The sequence below is a fragment of the Bos grunniens genome, chromosome 10 (assembly GCF_055505025.1).
Source record: "Bos grunniens cultivar Pamir isolate PY7600 chromosome 10, Bosgru_T2T1.0, whole genome shotgun sequence".
In the NCBI taxonomy this organism is placed as follows: domain Eukaryota; kingdom Metazoa; phylum Chordata; class Mammalia; order Artiodactyla; family Bovidae; genus Bos; species Bos grunniens.
Genome location: NC_141174.1, coordinates 31,776,295 through 31,797,129, shown reverse-complemented (window position 1 = coordinate 31,797,129; position 20,835 = coordinate 31,776,295). Strand labels below are relative to the sequence as shown.

Sequence of the window (20,835 nt, the reverse complement as noted above, 5' to 3'; positions counted from 1 at the left end):
CATATCTTCATTATCACATTTAATCCTCACAATAGTAATCCAGTTGTTTACTTCATTGTACGGATAGTGAAACTGAGCCCCAAGTCACATCCCTAGCAAATGCTAGAGGCCTGGTTCTGTAGCCCACTACAGTAGAGGTCAGAGGTCTTAATTTCTTGACACTGGGAACTTGGGGAGAATGAGTTACAGGGGCCTGCATACAAGTTTCTTCTTTCAAGGCCAGACAGGGAGAGTGGTGTCTAAATCCAGCTTGCAACTTGTCTCTTTAAGAATGAAAAGTAGGGTAAGATGACCTCATGGAGTTCACTACACTGGAGTTTTTTCTGCTCTTGAAAAGAGAAACTGCTTTTACAGGGAAAGAGTCCTGAGAGGAGTTTCAGGGTGAAAAAAACTTGACAGTTACAACAGGGACAAAATAAAACTGTGACATCAGAGGAAAGAAAGGCTTCGTGTGGTTATCAATTTATTTTTTTAAATGCCATTCCAGAAGAGTAATCCCTCCTTGTATGGGTGGAGCCAGGGGAGGATACGTGTTGTTTCACATTCGAAGAACGATGTGAAACAGCTCATCTGTGTGAAACTGGCCTTGGCAGTGCTGCCGGGACCAGTGAGGCCTTCAGGAATCTGCTGAGTAAATGCTGGTTGTGCAAGTAGTTGGCCTGAAAGCTGGGGTGTATTTTGCACACCGAAGCTTCTTTATTCATGCCATCATAGCAAAAATATGCAAAGAAAGCTGTGACTTTCTCATAACATGTCAACTACCTCTTCCTCTTCTTCACTCCAAATCTTTTCTATGAACTATTTTAAACAAAGACTGTTGCCCTTGTCTCATGAACAACAGTCCTGAGGCAATGGGGACAGGACCACCAATGGCTCTGTAGCCCATGAATCACTTATTGTCTCTTAATTGGAAATTCTGTCTTTTTCCTCATACCTCTCAGAATACGCACAGGCATTGTTTGGACTGTACTGAGGGTTGGTTTTACTGACCTATGTTGTTGAACTTGTCTTTTTTCTTTTCTTCATTCTTCCTCATGACACAAGAAGACAGAAGATTATTCTATCCACTCAAAAAAAATTTTTTTTGCTGGTAGTTTCCTCAAGTTGATGGAATTGATCCATATTTTCTGCTTCAGTTGTCATGTTAAATACATGGAACCCAGTGGTCCTTTCAAAGAGGATTTTTTTCCTTCCCCAACTTGAACTCTTTTGGGGGTGTTTTAAGTCCTTTCGTATCTGAATCTGATTTGCCACCATTGAAAATTGTGTATAGCACCTGCTATCTTCTCTCTTGAACCTGAATGCTTATTAGTACCTTGTTTGTCAGTGTATCTTCAGCCAGACTCTCGTCTTCATCACCTCTCATTGCTGTTCCTGGGGCATAAATTACCTCTTACCCGGTGTCACTCATTTCCTTGACTTTCCTGTGTGTTGCTGTGATATCTGAACTGCATGTATCTTATTTGCCTTTTCCATGCCTCTGCCATGGCTGTAGGATTTCTTTGTGAACAGTAACTCCAAGCAGGTAAGTGAGCTAAAATCCCCACCTTGCTTAATATAACTCCTTGGCTCACTATAGCGCAAAATGTCTTGGTTTTCCTGGGTTTTTTTCTGATAGGGTAATGCAATGTCTAGTTATTTCCACATTGGGTTTCAACTCTTCACTGAATATTTAGAGGTATGCCTGAAATCTCTGCACAATATGAAATAGTTAAAGTTTGGTCACATGTTGCTTCTTAATATAGACTCCATATTGCCTTTGTTTCCTAAACCATTATCCAGTTCCAGAACTGTTTGGTTTCCTTACATTTTTTAAATGCCATGGTCTATTTTTTAAATTGATCCCAACCTTTCATAAAATCAGACTCGCTGTATATCAAATCAGTCTGTTTTTACCTTGATGCTCTGTTTACCCAAAAGGTACTGTATGTATAATTGCCTTATGCCTTTTCCACCATAATTTATGGCCCTCCTTGCTTACAACTCTCTGTACAGCAGCAGAGTGTGCAAGTAGTGTTTTATTGTTGATTGAAGTAAATTGAACTAATGCCTGAACTGCACACTCCCTGTTGTCCATCAGGCTCCAGGGTAATGAAAGGTAGCATCTGGGCCTGGGAGCTTCCTATTGCACATGAAGACGTTTGGGAGGTTTTATTGTTCAGCTTTCTGAGTATTCGGGATGCAAATGGTGCTGGGGTGAATGGGCCCTGCAGATGGCTGGACCGGCAGTGGCACGCCTCAGCTGAGCTTGATTCATAGTGACAGTCCTTCTGTCTGCTCTCCACTGGGATTTGGGGGACAAAAGGAGGGTAGCGCTCATTGATAATTTATGCATCTTCAACTTAGAAGCACTTTGTTCTTCCAAATAATGCTTTTTCAAATGTGGGTGGTCAGCTTTTCTTGTCAACTAGATTTTAGCCTTTGTTTCAGTCCCACCACCCACCTCCATTCCCCTCACCATCTCAGCTGTGCGTGTGTGCGTGTGTACGTGTAAACAGCAAATATAAAGGAAAACTGTGTGTCTGAAGTCGGAATGTCCCTGTTTGACTTTGATGGATTTCTTTCCTGCTCTTTATAGAAAGAAGCAGATGCCATTGATGACACACTGGGCTCCAAACTTAAAGTCAGAGAGCTTTCGGTGATCGATGGTCGGAGAGCTCAGAATTGCAACATCCTTCTCTCGAGGTATTGTTGATGTTGTCTCAACATTTCTGGTAGGACCAGCTTTTCTATCATGTGGCCCCAAACCACGTGGTTGGGCTCGTTCTTTTACCTGGACTCCACTGAGGGTCAGCTCTCCAAGTTTCTTCTGTCCAAGGTGAAGAGAACTCTTAGTGTTTACTTTCCCTCATGGAATATGTCAGAGCTGGTTCCTACTTTCTTGGGGTTTAATTTCCACAGACTCCTAAATTTTAAAAAGCAGACCATCTCAAATCAATGTTTTGCTTGGTTATTCCAGCGAGCCTGTAAAACGGACTTTACTTTTATTTATACTTCTTGGCTTTCGAGCTGTTAATACTTTGGCCATTGAAGTAACACTGTCACAGACTCAGCACCCACCATGAAGCCTCTTGTTTCATTTTGCTTCTTAAGTCACCCTTTTATACTTCAGATCATATTATTTCATGTTCTTTGTGAACATTTTTATGACTAAAAATATGTCAATAAACCTCAGTAAAATGCTATCCAGTTCAGCCCTGTTCTAAAGTATTTTTCATAATTGATGAACCATCATGGTCCTAGAGCTTGAAAAAAAGAAAGGAAATTTGGGAGCCTGGAATCCTATTATAAATAGCTTCAGGGAATGTGTCAGCTGGTCTTGGGCATTTCAAGTAGCTTTTCTGAATCTTTTCTCTAAAAAGGACTTTCACATTAGGCAGAGATACCTAATATTGATGAGGCGAAGGAAAATGTAAAGAACCCTGAAGTTTGGGGCATTCTGTACAATCTAAGTCACATTGGTTACACTCTGGAAAGAATGTTGAATCTGTATCGAGGCTGGTGCAAGGTGACTTCTCTTTCAGGAAGAGTGAAGGTGGAAAGTAGTAGTTCTTATTTTTCACACAAGTCTTAGAGTAAATTTAACACAGAGCACTACTGCTTGGTTTGCAGCATAGAAGCTTGATTGATAGCCAGATGTATATTACTTTAGGGAGAAAATGTTTCTTTTAGAGAAAGAGAAATTGAAGCTTGGTAAGACCCCCCTGAGTTTTAATACAACTAGTAAGGTAATGCGAAACATCCTATTAGCACTTAGTTTTCTGCCTCTGGCTAGAAGCTGTGTAAACGGCCAGGCCCTGTGTTTATCCCCACCTGTGTTCAGAAGAGTGAAGTGAGTGAAGTCGCTTAGTCGTATCCGACTCTTTGCGACCCCATGGACTGTAGCCTACCAGATTCCTCCATCCATGGGATTTTCCAGGCAAGAATACTGCAGTGGGTTGCCATTTCCTTCTCCAGGGGATCTTCCCGACCCAGGGATTGAACCCGGGTCTCCCACATTGTAGACAGACGCTTTACCATCTGAGCCACCAGGGAAGTCCAGAAAGACATTATCAAAGATAGTTTTGAAGGTCTACATACTTTTTTTCTATAGACTGTACAATTTGTTTTGTTACAACTTCTTTTTACAAGTAACATTTTTACTTAATAGCAAAATTATATGAAAATTTAGAGAGAGTCTTTTTTTAAACCCTAGAACTTCCCCCTCTATTTTGTGCTTTTGCAGTATAGAAGAGCCCTTTAAAAACAACTTGGCAAAGAGAGCCATCACTCTGAATTTTTATAGTATTTAAGAGCTCTAACTGTGACCCAGTTCCTCGTAGACAGATCATTCTCAGTACAAGATGCCACCAAGGGTAATTACAGTAGTTATAGATAAGATTACAACTCTTTCTAGCAAATTTCCCATCCCATTATTGGAGGGATTGTTTCATATTTGTCATATATCATTCCCTTGTTACATCAAAAATGTCAAAGGCTAAGGTGACTTAGAATGTGAATATGCCTAAATTCTCTAGTGGACTATTCTAAGAACTTGTCTTGTGTTTATTAAATTATCTGTTAATATCCAATTTAATGAATAAATATTACAATGAGCACATAATACTGAAAATGTATTATGTGTGACAAGCTGATTCTGAGACCAAGTTACCCTTATGGTAATTGGGCCTTATTGATCAAGGTCTAAAAGCCACTATGCCACAGAGGAGTCAGGACTGCATGCTTTTCTGCTCAGTGCTCAATAGTTTTACTCTCTCTTCAGGAAAGCACAGGATAGCTAAAGGTAAAAGAAATGAAGCAGAACTGATTTGTTCTTTATTTAGTCGTTTAACCACTCAGCAATTTACCTTGGTTTCACTCTTCCTTTTCATCGGTGATGCATGACTACACACAAAAGGAGCAAGGGGCTTCAAGGATGGGAAAGATGCTTTTGGTGCTTTGATGCTTTTTGTCTTAGAGTTGTCACTTTGGAGTGTTTAATTGCCTGGCACTGTGCTGGATGCCGTAGGATGTCCCAAGACTTACGATTGCACTGTTGCCTTTGGCAGCACATGGCTAATTGGAGAAGAAAAATGCCACAGGCAAGATGACTTGTGAACAATGCAGGCCTTAGACTGGTCTGGCAGGAAGGAGATAGGGAGCCCCCAGCCAAGGGGAGAGGGGACAGCAGCAGGGTTTTCCTGAGAAAGTGGGCCTTGGGTGGGGGGGCGGGTGGGAGGCAGTTCCAAGGGTACATACAGCAGGAGCAAAGGCGGCGGGGGTGGGGTGGGGGGGAGGTGGCGAGCATTCAAGCGGAGCTGTAGAGAGAGCTCTGTGGTTGCAGTCTCTCACTTGGATTAAATTAGGTCAGGCAGGAGCATCTGAGATTCAGGTCTAGTGCTTTTGTGACAACCTGAGTCCACCCAAAGTCAGTCTATAGAATGGAGGTAATGAAAGTAGTAGGTTTGTAAGAATGAGAACCCAGCGTGCGAGAAGTACTAACAGAGTGCCCGCACATGGCAGCTGCTCAGTCAGTGGCCCGATTATATTCCCAGGGGATCCAGAGCCTTTTGCTCCAGAGAAGAGCACTGTCTCAGTAAGGTTTTGAGTTTGATCTCATGGGTTTGCAGGATAGGTTGGAAGGGGTCAAGAGCCGAAGGCACAGGCTGCCATCAGACAGGACGCTCTTTTTGTTGCTCAGCTAAGACCTGATGAGGGACGGACTGGAGAGAGAAACTGTCACTAGCATTTGGAGACTGACTTTGTACCTGGGGACGAGTAGGAGTGTTTCCAAGCTGATGTCAAGCTCTCCTGCCTTTCCACACGTACTGCCTTTCTTTTTTTCTGCTTATTGCGTTCCCAAAGTCTGGCGACCCTCTCTCTGACTTTTCTTGCTGACTGGGAATTTAATTTCCAGCAATGCAGTCATTATACCAGATTCCACCACAGCGAAAGCCCGTGGCATATTCTGTGGGCGGTATTGTAATGTGCACATGTCTGCAGTGTTTGGTTATCTTTAAAAACTCTTCCTTACCCACACACTGCAGAAGTTCATGGACCATTTGGCCAGGCGTAGGTTCCACGGCCTCACCTGGAGCCAAAAAGGTCAACTGGAAGGAAAGCCCACCTCATCGCAGGGTCCAAGCAGGGGAGAAAGTGCATGTGCTCATAGCGTGAGAGGCCAGGGTCTCTCAGCACCCAGAAAAAGGCTGTCTGGAAGGTGGGGTGCTTCAGGCCACTGCAAATCCTACCTGTCACAGACCTGAGAAGTGAGTGGAATGGACTTGGTATGCCGGAGAAGTGTTCCTCAGGCCCCCGGCACAGTCAGCCAGCTTCTCTGCTGTGTATGTTTAGGTGACATGTAGCAACTTAACAATTCTCTCGCCTTTATTCCCTAAGCATACCTCTCCTCTCCTTTCAAAATGAAAAAAAAAAAAAAAAAGAATCTCGGAAGCTGGCTTATATTGCAAAATGAACCCCCTAAAATACACTTTTATGAAGTGTTCTGCCATTCTTTTTTTTTTCCAGATGCTCATGTAACATGACAGCTAGGGTGTAGTAAACCACAAAAAGCTACTTTAAAGTGGAGGGATTTGGCTTAAATCCACTGAAACAGAGCTCAGACTGATCTAGCCACCCATCCTTAACTTAGTTTAATTGCGCCTGGATGTTCCAGGTCTCTTGGCGAATTTTTGAAATACTTGAGTGGAGCAAGGTGGAGTTAAATACTGGTTTTAAATGGCCAGTTTGTTTCCTGCCTTGCATAGCAGGTTGAAGTGGGTGTCTCACAAGTTGCCACCCTCCTGCACACCAGAACACTGCCAAGCTCTCAAAGCCATTAAAAGTTTAGGATTGGTAGGGTCCTTCAATTACAGAGATTAGCAGCTCATTTGATGGATGACAGACGATACTAAGAACTCTTTGGCAACCTAGAGAAGCCTCCCAGAGGGCCGCGGACCCCCCTCCTTTTTCCCCAAAGGTACCGCTGCTTTGTCAGCTCCCACAGGCCACGTGCAAGGCAGGATGTTGACAGGCAGATTTTCTTAAGTACTAGCCATTAAAGTCTCAAGTCTCTTTGTGGGCCACATTAAGAGAAACCAAAATTGTTATGAATTAGTGCCAGTGTTTAGTCCAGACAGCCTCAGGGGGTTGAACATCATAAATATATATAATTTCAAAAGCAAGAAGTTCTGCACTCCATATGGGGAGCTAATGAAATGCAAATCTGATACGTCAAGTATTGTTCTCACTCTGATGTACAACTCCTTTTCTCTTACATGGAAAACAGAAGGATTCAGCAGAAAGACACTATAAAGTGGTTCTCCCACTTGGTGTGAAAAGGACACAGAACTAATCTTTTTTTAAATAAATGGAGCTTTTCTCATGATAATTTTAGATGTTTCCACAGCCCACTGGTTTTCATTCATGGCAGTTTCAGCCTTATCTCATCCTGCTTCTTTGGCCTTGCTGGCTACACCATGGTCTTTGCCCTCACTTGACTCAAGAGTCTTTAGTGTCCTGAAATCTAGGGCTACCCAGGGCCCATGTGATGGAGATCTTGAGCCGGGATAGAGTTTTCCCCTGTTGTATGTTTCACCCATGCCAAATAAACTTATTTGTGCCGTTTAAGATGGGTGGTTTTACATCATGATGTTCTAATGACCATGTTCATGGCAAATGATTGTCTCCAGACCAAATCAACCTGGAGAAGTCTGTCTGGTCCAGAGTCTCTGTCCATGGCCCAGGAGTTATGATGGTGCTACAACTTGGACTAGGGAAGAGAACAGGTCTTGTTCTAGAACATGGACAAATTGGCGTGTTGCCTAGGTGCTCTAGTTGGTTTCAAAAGCACGAAATAGAGTAGTATTTATACAGTAGGATTCCCCAATCTGATTCCTCTACTTGGCCTACTTATTGATGCATGAAACAACATGCAGTATCGATGGCAGGATGGATGCATTTAACAAGATCATCTCAAAATCTAGAGAAAAGGACAGGCGAGAGATGTCCAGAATGAGCTGTGTCTTGCCCAAGTCCTTTCCTCTTCATGGGCTCTGTGGCCACCTGTGCACTCATCCAGCCCTCTTGGGACAGCATAGGTAACCTTTGTGTGGAGTGTTTCTGCCTATCATCTGATTTTCCCAAACATTTGTTTCAGTTGCTCAGTCACGTCCAACTCTTTGCCACCCCATGAACTGCAACAAGCCAGGCTTCCCTGTCCTTCACCTTCTCCTGGAGTTTGCTCAAACTTGTGTCCATTGAGTCACTGATGCCATCCAACCATCTCAAACATAAGCACCTTTAAAATAAGCACCATGACTTCTTTTTTAATACTCCTGGGCCTAATGGGTGCTATAGACAGAGAGGGAAACTCTAGTGAAATAATGGCTCTGAGAGCACTTTGGGAAGTTTCATGATAAGCCTACTTATTGATCAAATAGCTGCACTTGAACATTAATGTTACATAAGTATTGCTGCTTTTTTTTCCCTGGGTAGAAAAATCTGCCTTGCAGAATATACATAGTTCATTGTGCCCTTTCTATAGTGAGACACTGTGCTAACCTCTTTGCATGTGCTATTTCACTTTACACACACAAAAATATCCTTTTTAAAAAAATATAGTTGTTATTATCTCTGTTGTATAGATGAAGCAACTGGGGCTAAGGAAAAAAAATTTTCCAAGGTCACACTGGCCAGGAAGTGTCAGGCCCAAGACATGATTACAACCTGTCTGATGCCAGAGCCCCTTCCTTCAGATGTGACACATGAAGGCTATATTCCTTGCTCTATATTTGTGTGTTTATGTCTTTATCCTCTGTCCTAAATGTGATTCTTCTTGAAGATCATAAACAAGAAGAATGAATCAAATAATGTTAATATGAGACCTTAGTGGTAGCTTATAAGGAAGTAAGAATTTTTAAATAAGTCTGAGTCTGATGCTTATAAGCAGGACAAAAGAATGATCCTTTTGTAACAGCTAATAATCTGATTAAGATTTTTTGCCCCAGTTAAGACTTTTGGTTATATCTAATAAAAACATATTTTTACAAGCATGTTTTAATTTCATCTTTTTTCACATTCAACACTTTGTTGTCCTGCCATAATCAAGACATAAATCCTTCATATAAATCAGTAAACCATAGGAATTAATGGTAGACAGGAAAACAGAAATCGGATTTGAGTTTTTGCTTAAATCCTTCCCTATGAGATATTAACTAGATAAGCACTATTTGTTAAAAGAATTTGGGATTAGCAATCAACAGTGTTGGGTTTGTGTTAGATACTGTGCCTTTGTATGCGTTTGACCTTGGGCAAATCACTCAGCCATTATGAGCCTCAGTTTCTCCCTCTATTAAAAAAAAATCTTCACAGTTATTTCGAATCCAAAATGAACTAACATATATGAACACACCTCAGCTATGTTATTTTGCATATCAACTATTCAATTTTTTTCACAATAACATTCTCAACATGCATTTTTAATTTGAGAGCAAACCTTAAACACTCCTGACACATAATCAAGTTAAAAAGTTAATTTTCCTCTTTGACCTGCAATCTGTAAATACTATGTATTAAATAGTTGTGTGTGGATGTTTTCCCTACTTCTCATCTTCCAATCCCTTGCTTAAGGAAACTAAATGGTAGAACATAACAGCTTTGTTCTCGGTGTCAGCAGAGCATTACAAAGCCCAGAAAGAATGTTAAAGCCATTTCAAAATACTATTTTTAGGTGCCACACGGTCAGGAAATAAGCTTTCACTGAGAGATTTTGAGAAAAATGGTACCTGTAGGTTGGCAACCGGCGTAGCAAAATGAGTTATCTTATATTAAATTGTTAACAATATCAGCTTGAGTAGTCACAACAAATTAAAACATTCTTTCTCCAGGTTGAAATTATCCAATGATGAAATCAAACGAGCAATTCTAACCATGGATGAGCAGGAGGATCTGCCCAAGGACATGTTGGAACAGGTGAGCTGCCGGGTAACACTCAGAGCACAGGTTATGCCAGACTCAGCGGGGAAGGAATACTATGGAGACCTGGTTGTGGTTAGTACACAATTTCCTCACCTCTCAGTGGAGGAGGTTAGGCCAAGGTTCCACTTGGCTCTGTTAGGAGGCTCTAGGACTTGCTCCTCCCCTTGTTCCTCAAAATGATGGGTGAGAATTATGGTCCTGAGTGTGTTAAATGCCTAAGACCCTCAATGCCAGAGTCTGTCTCTCATGCTGCTGCCATCAAGTTGTTACTCCTCAGCAGGTCACATAAATCTACTAGCTTTAGTAGAAAGTGTCTGTTTCACCGGAATACTGAGAATCTCAGCAGTGTGAGATCACAGCCTGCACTGCAGAAACTGAATCACTGCTTAATCCCTGACACATTTGTGTCTTGGTCTTGGCTCGCCATTCCCACAACCACAAAAGCCACTGTCAACCCCCTGGCGCTGTCATCAGCACTCGTGTGTGTCATAAGGCAGGGTGTGCACTTCTTGGGGCTGGGTTTTGTCTTCGTAAATTGTATCGGACTCTTCTTGTGTTGTAAATGTCAGTAAATGCAAATGCCAGGGCTAGCAAGCGTAGGGTAGACTTAAACACAGTCAGTATACATCCTCGTCAGTGAGATCTGGAGATAATTTGTAATTTTTTATGGCCAAGCAACAGGTCAGATGTGGTGCCCTAGCCTCTCTTCATGCAGTATTTCCATAACACACTCTGTGCAGCCACTCCAGCTGTGTTGTGTGTTGTCAGCAGCTTGGTTCATTTATCTTCCAAATGATACTGTTGGTAATATTGTGCTGGTAGATAACCCCAGGGATTGTTACCTATCTCTTGGTCTGCGCCTAAATTTTCCTGTGCTTTGTGGGAATGTCTCTGCATGATCTAATCCTGCTCTGTCAACTTGTCTCATTGTCCTGCCGCAGAATCACGTTTTGAGAGAGTTTGGTCACAAGGCCCCACCTGTTTCTTAGAGCCAGGTCCACCTGAGGTCATGGGTGGACACAGGTGATCACGATTCCCGGCTGAGCCTGAGGTGTCACCTCTAGGTGTGCTCAGCTCCCAGGAGCAATGGAAAAGGCTGTTTTGCTCCGCTAACAGGGATCCCGTGGCTGTGGGCTGCTCCAGCCGGAGCGCCTGTTTGCATGTGCCTCCTGTCCTGTTCTCACTGATTTCCCCCAAGGCCTCAGCCACGAGGTGGGAGGAGCGACGTCACACCTCCGTGGGCCTGCCCCTCCCTGAAACCTCTGCAGCTGCAGTCATCCGGGGTGAAAACCCTCACACTCAGCAGTGGAAAAACTTTTTCTGCTGTCCTTTTAAGGTTTGATTTAGTTCCCAAAATAGTTAATGACTATGTTTCCAAGTCTGTTAGGATGCTCTGTGCATAAATAGTTTCAAACTATTCCTAAACTGAAAATTCCTTTTTCGAGCATTTTGCAGCTCCTCTCCTCATTCTCCTCTCCCTCTCAGAACACTCAAAACAGAGCCTCTGCCCCTGAGAGTAGAGCTCCACTGCCCTCTGTCCCTCCCCGGCCCCCAGCTGACCCTGCTTTGCAAATGCTGGCACCAGAAACTGCTTCACCCAGCGTGAAGAACGAGGCAGAAGGCACTTTTGTCGTTAGGTCTTCAGCCTCTGTCGACAAGGTTGTATGTTTAAAATTCCACCACATCTGTTTACTGTGAAATTGCATCCAGCAAAATTCCTCCTTGAGGGAAAGGATTTCTAAAGCTTGCCAAAAGAGCTTGTAGTGCAAATAGAGTGTACTTCAGATAAATACAAGGGAAAAAAGAAGTCTACTGAAGCAGGCTCTGGCCAAGTGGGATACTTCTGACCCAGCTCTCCTGAGAGCTCTGAGTGTCGTGCTCTCTGCTCATCTCCCAGGCTCTTTCTTTTCCTGCTCACTCTAACCCTCCTTCCTGTGCCTGATCACAGGATCCTTTACGATTCAATATGGTCTGCATCTGAGCCAAGTTCATCCCCTCCTCTCCTGCTGCTTTTCGCTGCTGAGATCAGATCTCAGATGAGGTCACTCCTCTTTCTTGGGATGCACACCTTTCTCCTCATCACCAGATGTTTGTCTGACTCTTCATTCTTTTCAAAACTGTCCATACACTGTCTGGTCTCAACTCTACCTTGAGAAGGCCCAGGCCTTTAGTCTCAGCCTCTCACTGTTGCCCTTGTGAATAACAGGAGAGAGAGAGAGAGAACACCTGTGTTATCCCAAACAGGGGTCTGTGGACTCAGCAGGCAGGTATGGGGGATCCCTGATACTAGAACTGAATTCCGAAAGGTAAAAATCCAAACTCGGGGGAAAAAACAAGCCTTGTGCTCCCCCTTTTTCCTTCCTTCCTTCGCCCTAACACCTTCCCTCCTGCACGGAGGAAGCACAAGAAGACGTGTGTCCCATCCAGTGTCACCACTGGAACAAGGGAACACCCGTGCCTAGACGCTCTCAGGCCGCCAAACCTATGGACTCCCTGGCGTCTACTTCCACCTCTCCTCCCTCCACCCTGTGAGGGGAGAGGGGACCCCTGGCCTCTGCTCTGGCCCATCCTTTCCTTCCAGAGGACCCTGCCCCTCTCCTCGTGGTCTTCCACCTTGCCCTCTCAACATGTAACTTGTTCAAGTCCCAGCCCTTCACACACACAGACCTCTTAAGACCGCCCATCCCCACTTGCTACTGTGCTCTCTCTCTTTCGACACACTCAGTTCTCGAAAGCCTGTTCACTTTTCCTCGCCTCCCTAAAGCTGTTCTCACTGAGGATTTGTACTTCCTTGTTGCCAGAGCCAAGGGACACTTTGCAGTCCTTATCTTCCTTGATGTACTGGTGGGTGTCACAGCGACGGCCGCTTGGCCCACATGAAACGCCTCTTTCACTGGCCCTGTAACTCCACATGGGTCCCTCCACTGCCTCTTGTGAAGGTCACTCTTCTTCGCATCCTCATCCCATCAATGCAAGCTTCTCTCAAGGCCTGCTTTTCTTCACTTGATGGAATCCCTGGTTACCTTACTCACATCCGTGCATGTTGTAACCCACACCAGAGCTTTGTCTTCCAGATTTCTTTGGAATTTCAGACCACCTGTCCACCTGCCTGTTAAAATCACAGGCTTCCCAGGTGGCTCACTGGTAAAGAATCCTCCTGCCAATGCAGGAGATGCGGGTTCGATCCCAGTGTCTGGAAGATGCCCTGGAGAAGGAAATGGCAATCCACTCTAGTATTCTTGCCTGGAAAATCCCATGGACAGAGGAGCCTGGTGGGCTACAGTCCATGGGATTGCGAAGAGTCAGGCACGACTTGGCAGCTGAGCACACACACTACTAGAAATCACTGCTTTGTTCTCTTGTCAGTATTTCAAACACTAAATTCATCTTCTCTTCACCCACCCTCCTCCAACCTTCCCCCTGTTCCACTCTATGTACCTCCTTGCCTGGATCACATCCTTTTGACCCTCATTTACCAGAATCAACAAGTCAGGCCAGTTCAAACCCCACCCCCCCACCCCCAATAGCTCTAGAACCTGTCCACCACCTATTCCAGGACACCACTAGATTACTGCATCAACAGTCTAATAACAACCCCCACTACTTCTGATCCTTTCTGATTTTCTCCATTCTGCAGGCAGAGTGATCTTTTTAAAGTGCAAACTCATTCCCCTACTTAAGATTTTATGTTACATCCCATGCCTTCAAAATAAAGACTGAATTTCCTATGAAGGCCTTGCTCCTCCCTGCCCTCCCCGACCTCTACCCTCCCCCACTGCCATGACAGCTGCTCTTCCTCCTTTATAAATGCTACGCTGCCCATTCCAGACCTCAGCCCATTCCAGACCCCAGATAAGCACTCTGCCGGGAATATATTTCCAACCTCACGTCATTCATCTTCTTCCCTGTAGTTCCACTTCTCTTTCTCTGCTGGCAGTACCTCGACTGACTGCCTTTTCTAAGGTCCCTTAGTTAAACCCAAAAAACATTTGAAAGTCTGCTAAGTGGACAGCCCAGTGCCAGCACTGAGTTATGGGTAGGACCTTGGGGCCCAGAGGCTTAGTGTAAATTTTTTCTTTTAAAGTCCGAGAATATTTGATCTAGAAAATAGCACACACACAGACACACAGGCCTGGGCATACACATATACGTTTGTGCTTTTAAAGGAAATTAGACACATACAGAAGTGCTTTTTCAACTTAAAGTATTATTGCTATCTCTTCTACATTCCATGCTCATTTCTTCCTGCAAAATAAAATGTGGAATCAAAAACTTTAAGTCCTTCTGTGTCCTTCTCACCCAGCTCTACATAGAGCAAACAAGGAGATGGAATTAGATGAGCCCAAGAAATAAGCAAATTGATTGGAAAATACACACAGAATTACTCATTCCAGCATGATGTATAGAAGAAAAAAAAAAAAGACAGCTGGAAGTCAAGACCCAAGTTCTATTTCTGAATATCATATGCACTTGTTTTATAATGCTGGGGAAGTGGCCTAATCTCTAGTATTGAATCTCTAAGGTCCGTCTAATGGTCTCTGTAAAGTAGGTCTGGGAAAGAACTTCTCGATTGTGAATGAGAGGCATTAAAGAACAGATAGGTACCAGAAATGAATCTTACACCTGTTTAACTACTTTCAAGTAAAAATAGAAAAGTTTTCGCACCCATTTTGATTGAAATATACATCACTATAAATTTAAGGTGTATGGCGTAATGGTTTGACTATCAAATTTGAAATGGTTTCCATACTGTTAAGTTAGCACCTGTCATTTCTTATATATAAAATATTTTTAAAGCAAAAGTTTTTCTTCCTTTGTGATGAGAACTTTCAGGATTTACTCTGTTAATAGCTTTCATATATATCAAGAAGCAGGGCTAATTATAACCATCATGTTGTACATTACACCCCCAGTACCGGTTTATCTTGTAACTGGAAGTTTGTACCTTTTGGCCACCTAAATGGAAAGATTTTATCACTTCTATTGTATCGTAACAGTCACCTATGAGGAGAGCTTATAAATTAAAAAATTAAATTTTCATCATGGGACAAATTTAACTGAAAGGGTGAAAAATTAGGACAAGAATTTAAATTATAAACCGCAGTTTTAATATTTGTGTGTACTTTCTAGCTCTTGAAATTTGTTCCTGAAAAAAGTGATATTGACCTGTTGGAAGAACATAAACATGAACTAGATCGGATGGCCAAGGCTGACAGATTCCTTTTTGAGATGAGCAGGTGAGTTTGAAAATGTTTCAAAAGCAAAGATGCCCCTGGCCTTTCTAAGGAAGTGAAACTTTTGATTCCTGTTGAATTATCTGGGCCAATTAACCTGGCTTAATTTGAAGTCTTTTTAAATCCCTCAAATCTGAGTTGTGTGGAACTTGACTGTTCTGTTTTGTGTGTTCTTGCCCATGGGTAAGCCAGGGTCAGGGTTTCTTCACAATTATCTCTATCTCTGGGCCTCTGACTCATGTACTTTGACCTAATCAAGTCATAACTTTTCCTGGTTCCAGTCAGCGTCATCCTTCTTACCATTTTGATCTCTTGGGATTCTAGCTCATTCTTCCTTGTACTTCAACATCTCAAGGTTGTTGTAAAATAGAAAACAGTGGACAGACTCAAAGGTAACAGCCTGGAGCCCACATAACAAAATAGCCAGGGCCTAGATGTCAAATCATGACACATGCAGACATCACTAATCAATCATGGCACTCTTCCCATGGAGCCTTGGCAAGCTTTCTCAGCCCTTCTCCAGAAAGCCCCACAGCAGCCTCTGCTCTGTAATTGAATTTGGCATGTGAGCTGAGTCGATTTGCCCTCCCAGGCCTAGCGAATTGATTCTGCATTAGGCAAGAACCAGTGGTCTTGAAACTCTCAGTCAACCTCAGGACAGAGTGCCTCCCCTGAGTGCCGATGGCCTACGTGGTGGTGAAGGTAAACATGCCTCTCACTCTACATTTCTGCTGTGTCTGAACTTATTTTTGTTTCATCTCAACTTGCCATTTCATATACTACTGTAGAATAAAGGATGATTTTGAAATTTTGACAGGTGTGCATTTGTCCCTTCATGTGGACAAATATATGACCACAGTAGCTGCCACTTAGTAACTGTCTAGGTCTTTGCATGCATCTTAATCCTTCTATCAGCACTCCCAGGAGGGCTGTCAGGCAGGGAAATATTTTTTGCCAACTAATGGAGGAGTTAAGGTTCCTGTTCAAGGTCACTGAATAAGAACAGAACCTGGGCTGCATCTGTCTGATTATATGGCATAGTTTTGGATGAGAGCTGATCCCTGGTCCTCCTAAACTGAAGTTTCCACTGAAGAGCAGATCAAGCAGTGATTTCAGAAGGTCTGGCAGAAGTGCCCACTCTCACCCACTCAGAAACACCAGGCAGCCTGTCCTGGTGGCAGTCAGAGGCCAGTTCCCTGTTATCTCTAGGTGCTAGTTGCTCTCCTGGAAAGCAGAGCTTTCCAGTTCTGAGGGGCACAGATAGGGAGCCAGCTGTGAAGAAAGAGGAAGGTGTAGGGAGAGACGGTGTAAGGAAAGAAGCCTGGAGACAAGTTTTACCCTACAGTTCTGCCAAAGACAAACTTTGTAGAAAGTGAGGCAGCACAGGAGGAGGGCAGGCATCAGCCTCTTATTTGCAGCAGCAGAGGGGAGTCTTTACATTTTCATTCCTTTTTATCTCTTTTCTGTTCTCAAGAGCTGCTGGGACTCTGAGGAAGAGAAGGGGGCTTCAGTCAAGAGCAGTTAGCTCCCAGTTGCTTTTAGCGACTGCCTGAGCTGATCGGAGCTGAGGACCTGCTGCCCTTGCTGGAACACGCCCTGTAGGGCAGTGGGAAGAAGTGGGTTCTGCAGGCATGGTTGGGCTCAGGCCCTGTGCTTCTGTCCCGGAGAGGAACTCTCTAGGCAGGGAGGAGGGAGGAGAAGGGGGGAAGGCAGCACAGGTGCTCCAAGGTACTGTCACCTTTGAGGGAATATAGGTGTATTAAGTGTTCATTAGTTAATGCTTGCTCTTACAGAATTAATCATTATCAACAAAGACTGCAATCGCTGTACTTCAAAAAGAAGTTCGCAGAGCGTGTAGCAGAAGTGAAACCCAAAGTAGAAGGTAAAGTCAAGTCCCTCAGAATGGAAATGCTATTCATCCCAAGTGCATGCAAGTGCATATAGTCAATAGAATCCCTTTGGTAATTTTTTTTTCCCTTGAAATCTGTTGGAATTCTGGCAGATAATTACTTAAGGTCTGCATTCAGCTTGCTGGCCTAGCCTGAGTACTGGAGCTCACGCACAACCCCTGGGCTTTTGCTCTCTGGGTATTGGTGAGGAATTTGATTGCTACTGACACCAAACCTACAGTTATCTTTCTTACAATGGGGCCTTACTGGATTTTTCTTTTTTTTTTTTAATTAATTTGTTTTTTGGAGGCTAATTACAACATTGTATTGGTTTTGCCATACGTCGACATGAATCCACCACGGATTCATGTGTACATGTATTCCCCATCCTGAACCCCCGTCCCACTTCCCTCCCCATCCCCTCCCTCTGGGTCATCCCAGTGCACCAGCCCCGAGCACCCTGTATCATGCATCGAACCTGGACTGGCAATCCATTTCACATATGATAATATACATGTTTCAATGCCATTCTCCCAAACCATCCCACCCTCGCCCTCTCCCACAGAGTCCAAAAGACTGTTTTATATATCTGTGTCTCTTTTGCTGTCTCGCATACAGGGTTATCATTACCATGTTTGTAAATTTCATATATATGTGTTAGTATACTGTATTGGTGTCTTTCTTTCTGGCTTACTTCACTCTGTATAACAGGCTCCAGTTTCATCCACCTCATTAGAACTGATCAAATGTATTCTTTTTAATGGCTGAGTAATACTCCATTGTGTATATGTACCACAGCTTTCTTATCCATTCATCCACTGATGGACATCTAGGTTGCTTCCATGTCCTGGCTATTATAAACAGTGCTGCGATGAACATTGGGGTACACGTGTCTCTTTCAATTCCGGTTTCCTCGGTGTGTATGCCCAGCAGTGGGATTGCTGGGTCATATGGCAGTTCTATTTCCAGTTTTTTAAGGAATCTCCATACTGTTCTCCATAGTGGCTGTACTAGTTTGCATTCCCATCAACAGTGTAAGAGGGTTCCCTTTTCTCCACACCTCTCCAGTATTTATTGCTTGTAGAATTTTGGATAGCAGCCATTCTGACTGGCGTAAAATGGTACCTCATCGTGGTTTTGATTTACATTTCTCTGATAATGAGTGATGTTGAGCATCTTTTCATGTGTTTGTTAGCCATCTGTATGTCTTCTTTGGAGAAATGTCTGTTTAGTTTTTTGGCTTATTTTTTGATTGGGTCATTTATTTTTCTGGAATTGAGCTGCAGGAGTTGCTTGTATATTTTTGAGATTAATTCTTTGTCAGGTGCTTCGTTTGCTATTATTTTCTCCCATTCTGAAGGATGTCTTTTCACCTTGCTTATAGTTTCCTTCATTGTGCAAAATATTTTAGCTTAATTAGGTCTCATTTGTTTATTTTTGCTTTTATTTCCAATATTCTGGGAGGTGGGTCATAGAGGATCCTGCTGTGATTTATGTCAGAGAATGTTTTGCCTATGTTCTCCTCTAGGAGTTTTATAGTTTCTGGTCTTACATTTAGATCTTTAATCCATTTTGAGTTTATTTTTGTGTATGGTGTTAGAAAGTGTTCTAGTTTCATTTTTTTACAAGTGACTGACCAGTTTTCCCAGCACCACTTGTTAAAGAGATTGTCTTTAATCCATTGTATATTCTTGCCTCCTTTGTCGAAGATAAGGTGACCATAGGTGCATGGATTTATCTCTGGGCTTTTATTTTGTTCCATTGATCTATATTTCTGTCTTTGTGCCAGTACCATACTGTCTTGATGACTGTGGCTTTGTAGTAGAGCCTGAAGTCAGGCAGGTTGATTCCTCCAGTTCCATTCTTTTTTCTCAAGATTGTTTTGGATATTCAAGGTTTTTTGTATTTCCATACAAATTGTGAAATTATTTGATCTAGTTCTGTGAAAAATACCATTGGTAGCTTGATAGGGATTGCTTTGAATCTATAGATTGCTTTGGGTAGTATACTCATTTTCACTATATTGATTCTTCCAATCCATGAACACGGTATATTTCTCTATCTATTTGTGTCCTCTTTGATTTCTTTCACTAGTGTTTTATAGTTTTCTATATATAGGTCTTTTGTTTCTTTAGGTAGATATAGTCCTAAGTATTTTATTCTTTTCATTGCAATGGTGAACGGAATTGTTTCCTTAATTTCTCTTTCTGTTTTCTCATTGTTAGTGTATAAGAATGCAAGGGATTTCTGTGTGTTGATTTTATATCCTGCAACTTTACTATATTCATTAATTAGCTCTAGTAATTTTCTGGTGGAGTCATTAGGTTAGGGTTTTCTATGTAGAGGATCATGTCATCTGCAAACAGTGAGAGTTTTACTTCTTTTCCAATCTGGGTTCCTTTTATTTCTTTTTCTGCTCTGATTGCTGTGGCCAAAACTTCCAAAACTATGTTGAATAGTAGTGGTGAGAGTGGGCACCCGTGTCTTGTTCCTGCCTTTAGGGGAAATGCTTTCAGTTTTTCACCTTTGAGGATAATGTTTGCTGTGGGTTTGTCATATATAGCTTTTATTATGTTGAGGTATGTTCCTTCTATTCCTGCTTTCTGGAGGGTTTTTTTTTTATTTTTATCATAAATGGATATTGAATTTTGTCAAAGGCTTTCTTTGCATCTATTGAGATAATCATATGGTTTTTATTTTTCAATTTGTTAATATGGTGTATTACATTGATTGATTTGTGGATATTGAAGAATCCTTGCATCCCTGGGATAAAGCCCACTTGGTCACGATGTATGATCTCTTTAATATGTTGTTGGATTCTGTTTGCTAGAGTTTTGTTAAGGATTTTTGCATCTATGTTCATCAGTGATATTGGCCTGTAGTTTTCTTTTTTTGTGGCATCTTTGTCAGGTTTTGGTATTAGGGTGATGGTGGCCTCATAGAATGGGTTTGGAAGTTTACCTTCCTCTGCAATTTTCTGGAAGAGTTTGAGTAGGATAGGTGTTAGCTCTTCTCTAAATTTTTGGTAGAATTCAGCTGTGAAGCCATCTGGTCCTAGGCTTTTGTTTGCTGGAAGATTTCTGATTACAGTTTCAATTTCCGTGCTTGTAATGGGTCTGTTAAGAGTGTCCATTTCTTCCTGGTTCAGTTTTGGAAAGTTGTACTTTTCTAAGAATTTGTCCATTTCTTCCAAGTTGTCCATTTTATTGGCATATAGCTGCTGATAGTAGTCTCTTATGATCCTTTGTATTTCTGTGTTGTCTGTTGTGATCTCTCCATTTTTATTTCTAATTTTGTTGATTTGAATCTTACTGGATTTTTCTAAAGGAAGATTTGAGGCTGGTAGGTGGTTTGATTTTGAGGCTGTTTGAAATGTGGGCAACTTATGAGCCCAGCACAGAGTGCAGGCTGGCCTTGGGGCCCTGATGACACCTGCCAGCTGTGACATGTCACACGTGTGCCCAGTTTTTCTACTGGTGAAATTGGTCAATAGTCCTGTGATCTGACTCACACACCAGGCAAGAAAGGGTCTGCAAAGGAATGTGGAAAATGCAATCGACGCTCTATGTATTCCTAACTGCTTACGGTCGGTGAATCAACCAGGAAAAAGAAAGGCTGGGATTGTGCAGCTGCCTCTGGGTCTCTTGAACAACCTGAGCTGACTCTCCTGGCCCCCTCGTGTCTTGCTTCTGGTATAGGTGTTCAGAAAGTGCTCCCAGGTAATCTAATGACCCCATCTTACATCTTTGGTATCT

The 20,835-nt window shown here is 42.7% G+C and overlaps 1 protein-coding gene across 12 annotated transcripts in view; it reads left to right on the top strand.

Moving 5' to 3' along the window:
- DAAM1 (dishevelled associated activator of morphogenesis 1) overlaps positions 1 to 20,835 on the top strand; it is a 182,812-nt gene that overhangs the window by 146,764 nt on the left and 15,213 nt on the right. For 10 of the 12 annotated variants that reach the window (XM_086320447.1, XM_086320442.1, XM_086320450.1 and 7 more), the window contains 4 exons: positions 2,579 to 2,685; positions 9,867 to 9,951; positions 15,088 to 15,194; positions 16,985 to 17,073. In XM_086320447.1, coding sequence (XP_086176573.1) covers positions 2,579 to 2,685; positions 9,867 to 9,951; positions 15,088 to 15,194; positions 16,985 to 17,073 — 388 coding nt within the window. Of the gene's footprint in view, positions 1 to 1,495; positions 1,577 to 2,578; positions 2,686 to 9,866; positions 9,952 to 15,087; positions 15,195 to 16,984; positions 17,074 to 20,835 lie in introns of those variants that run through there. The other 2 variants (XM_086320454.1, XM_086320453.1) reach the window with 1 other exon arrangement.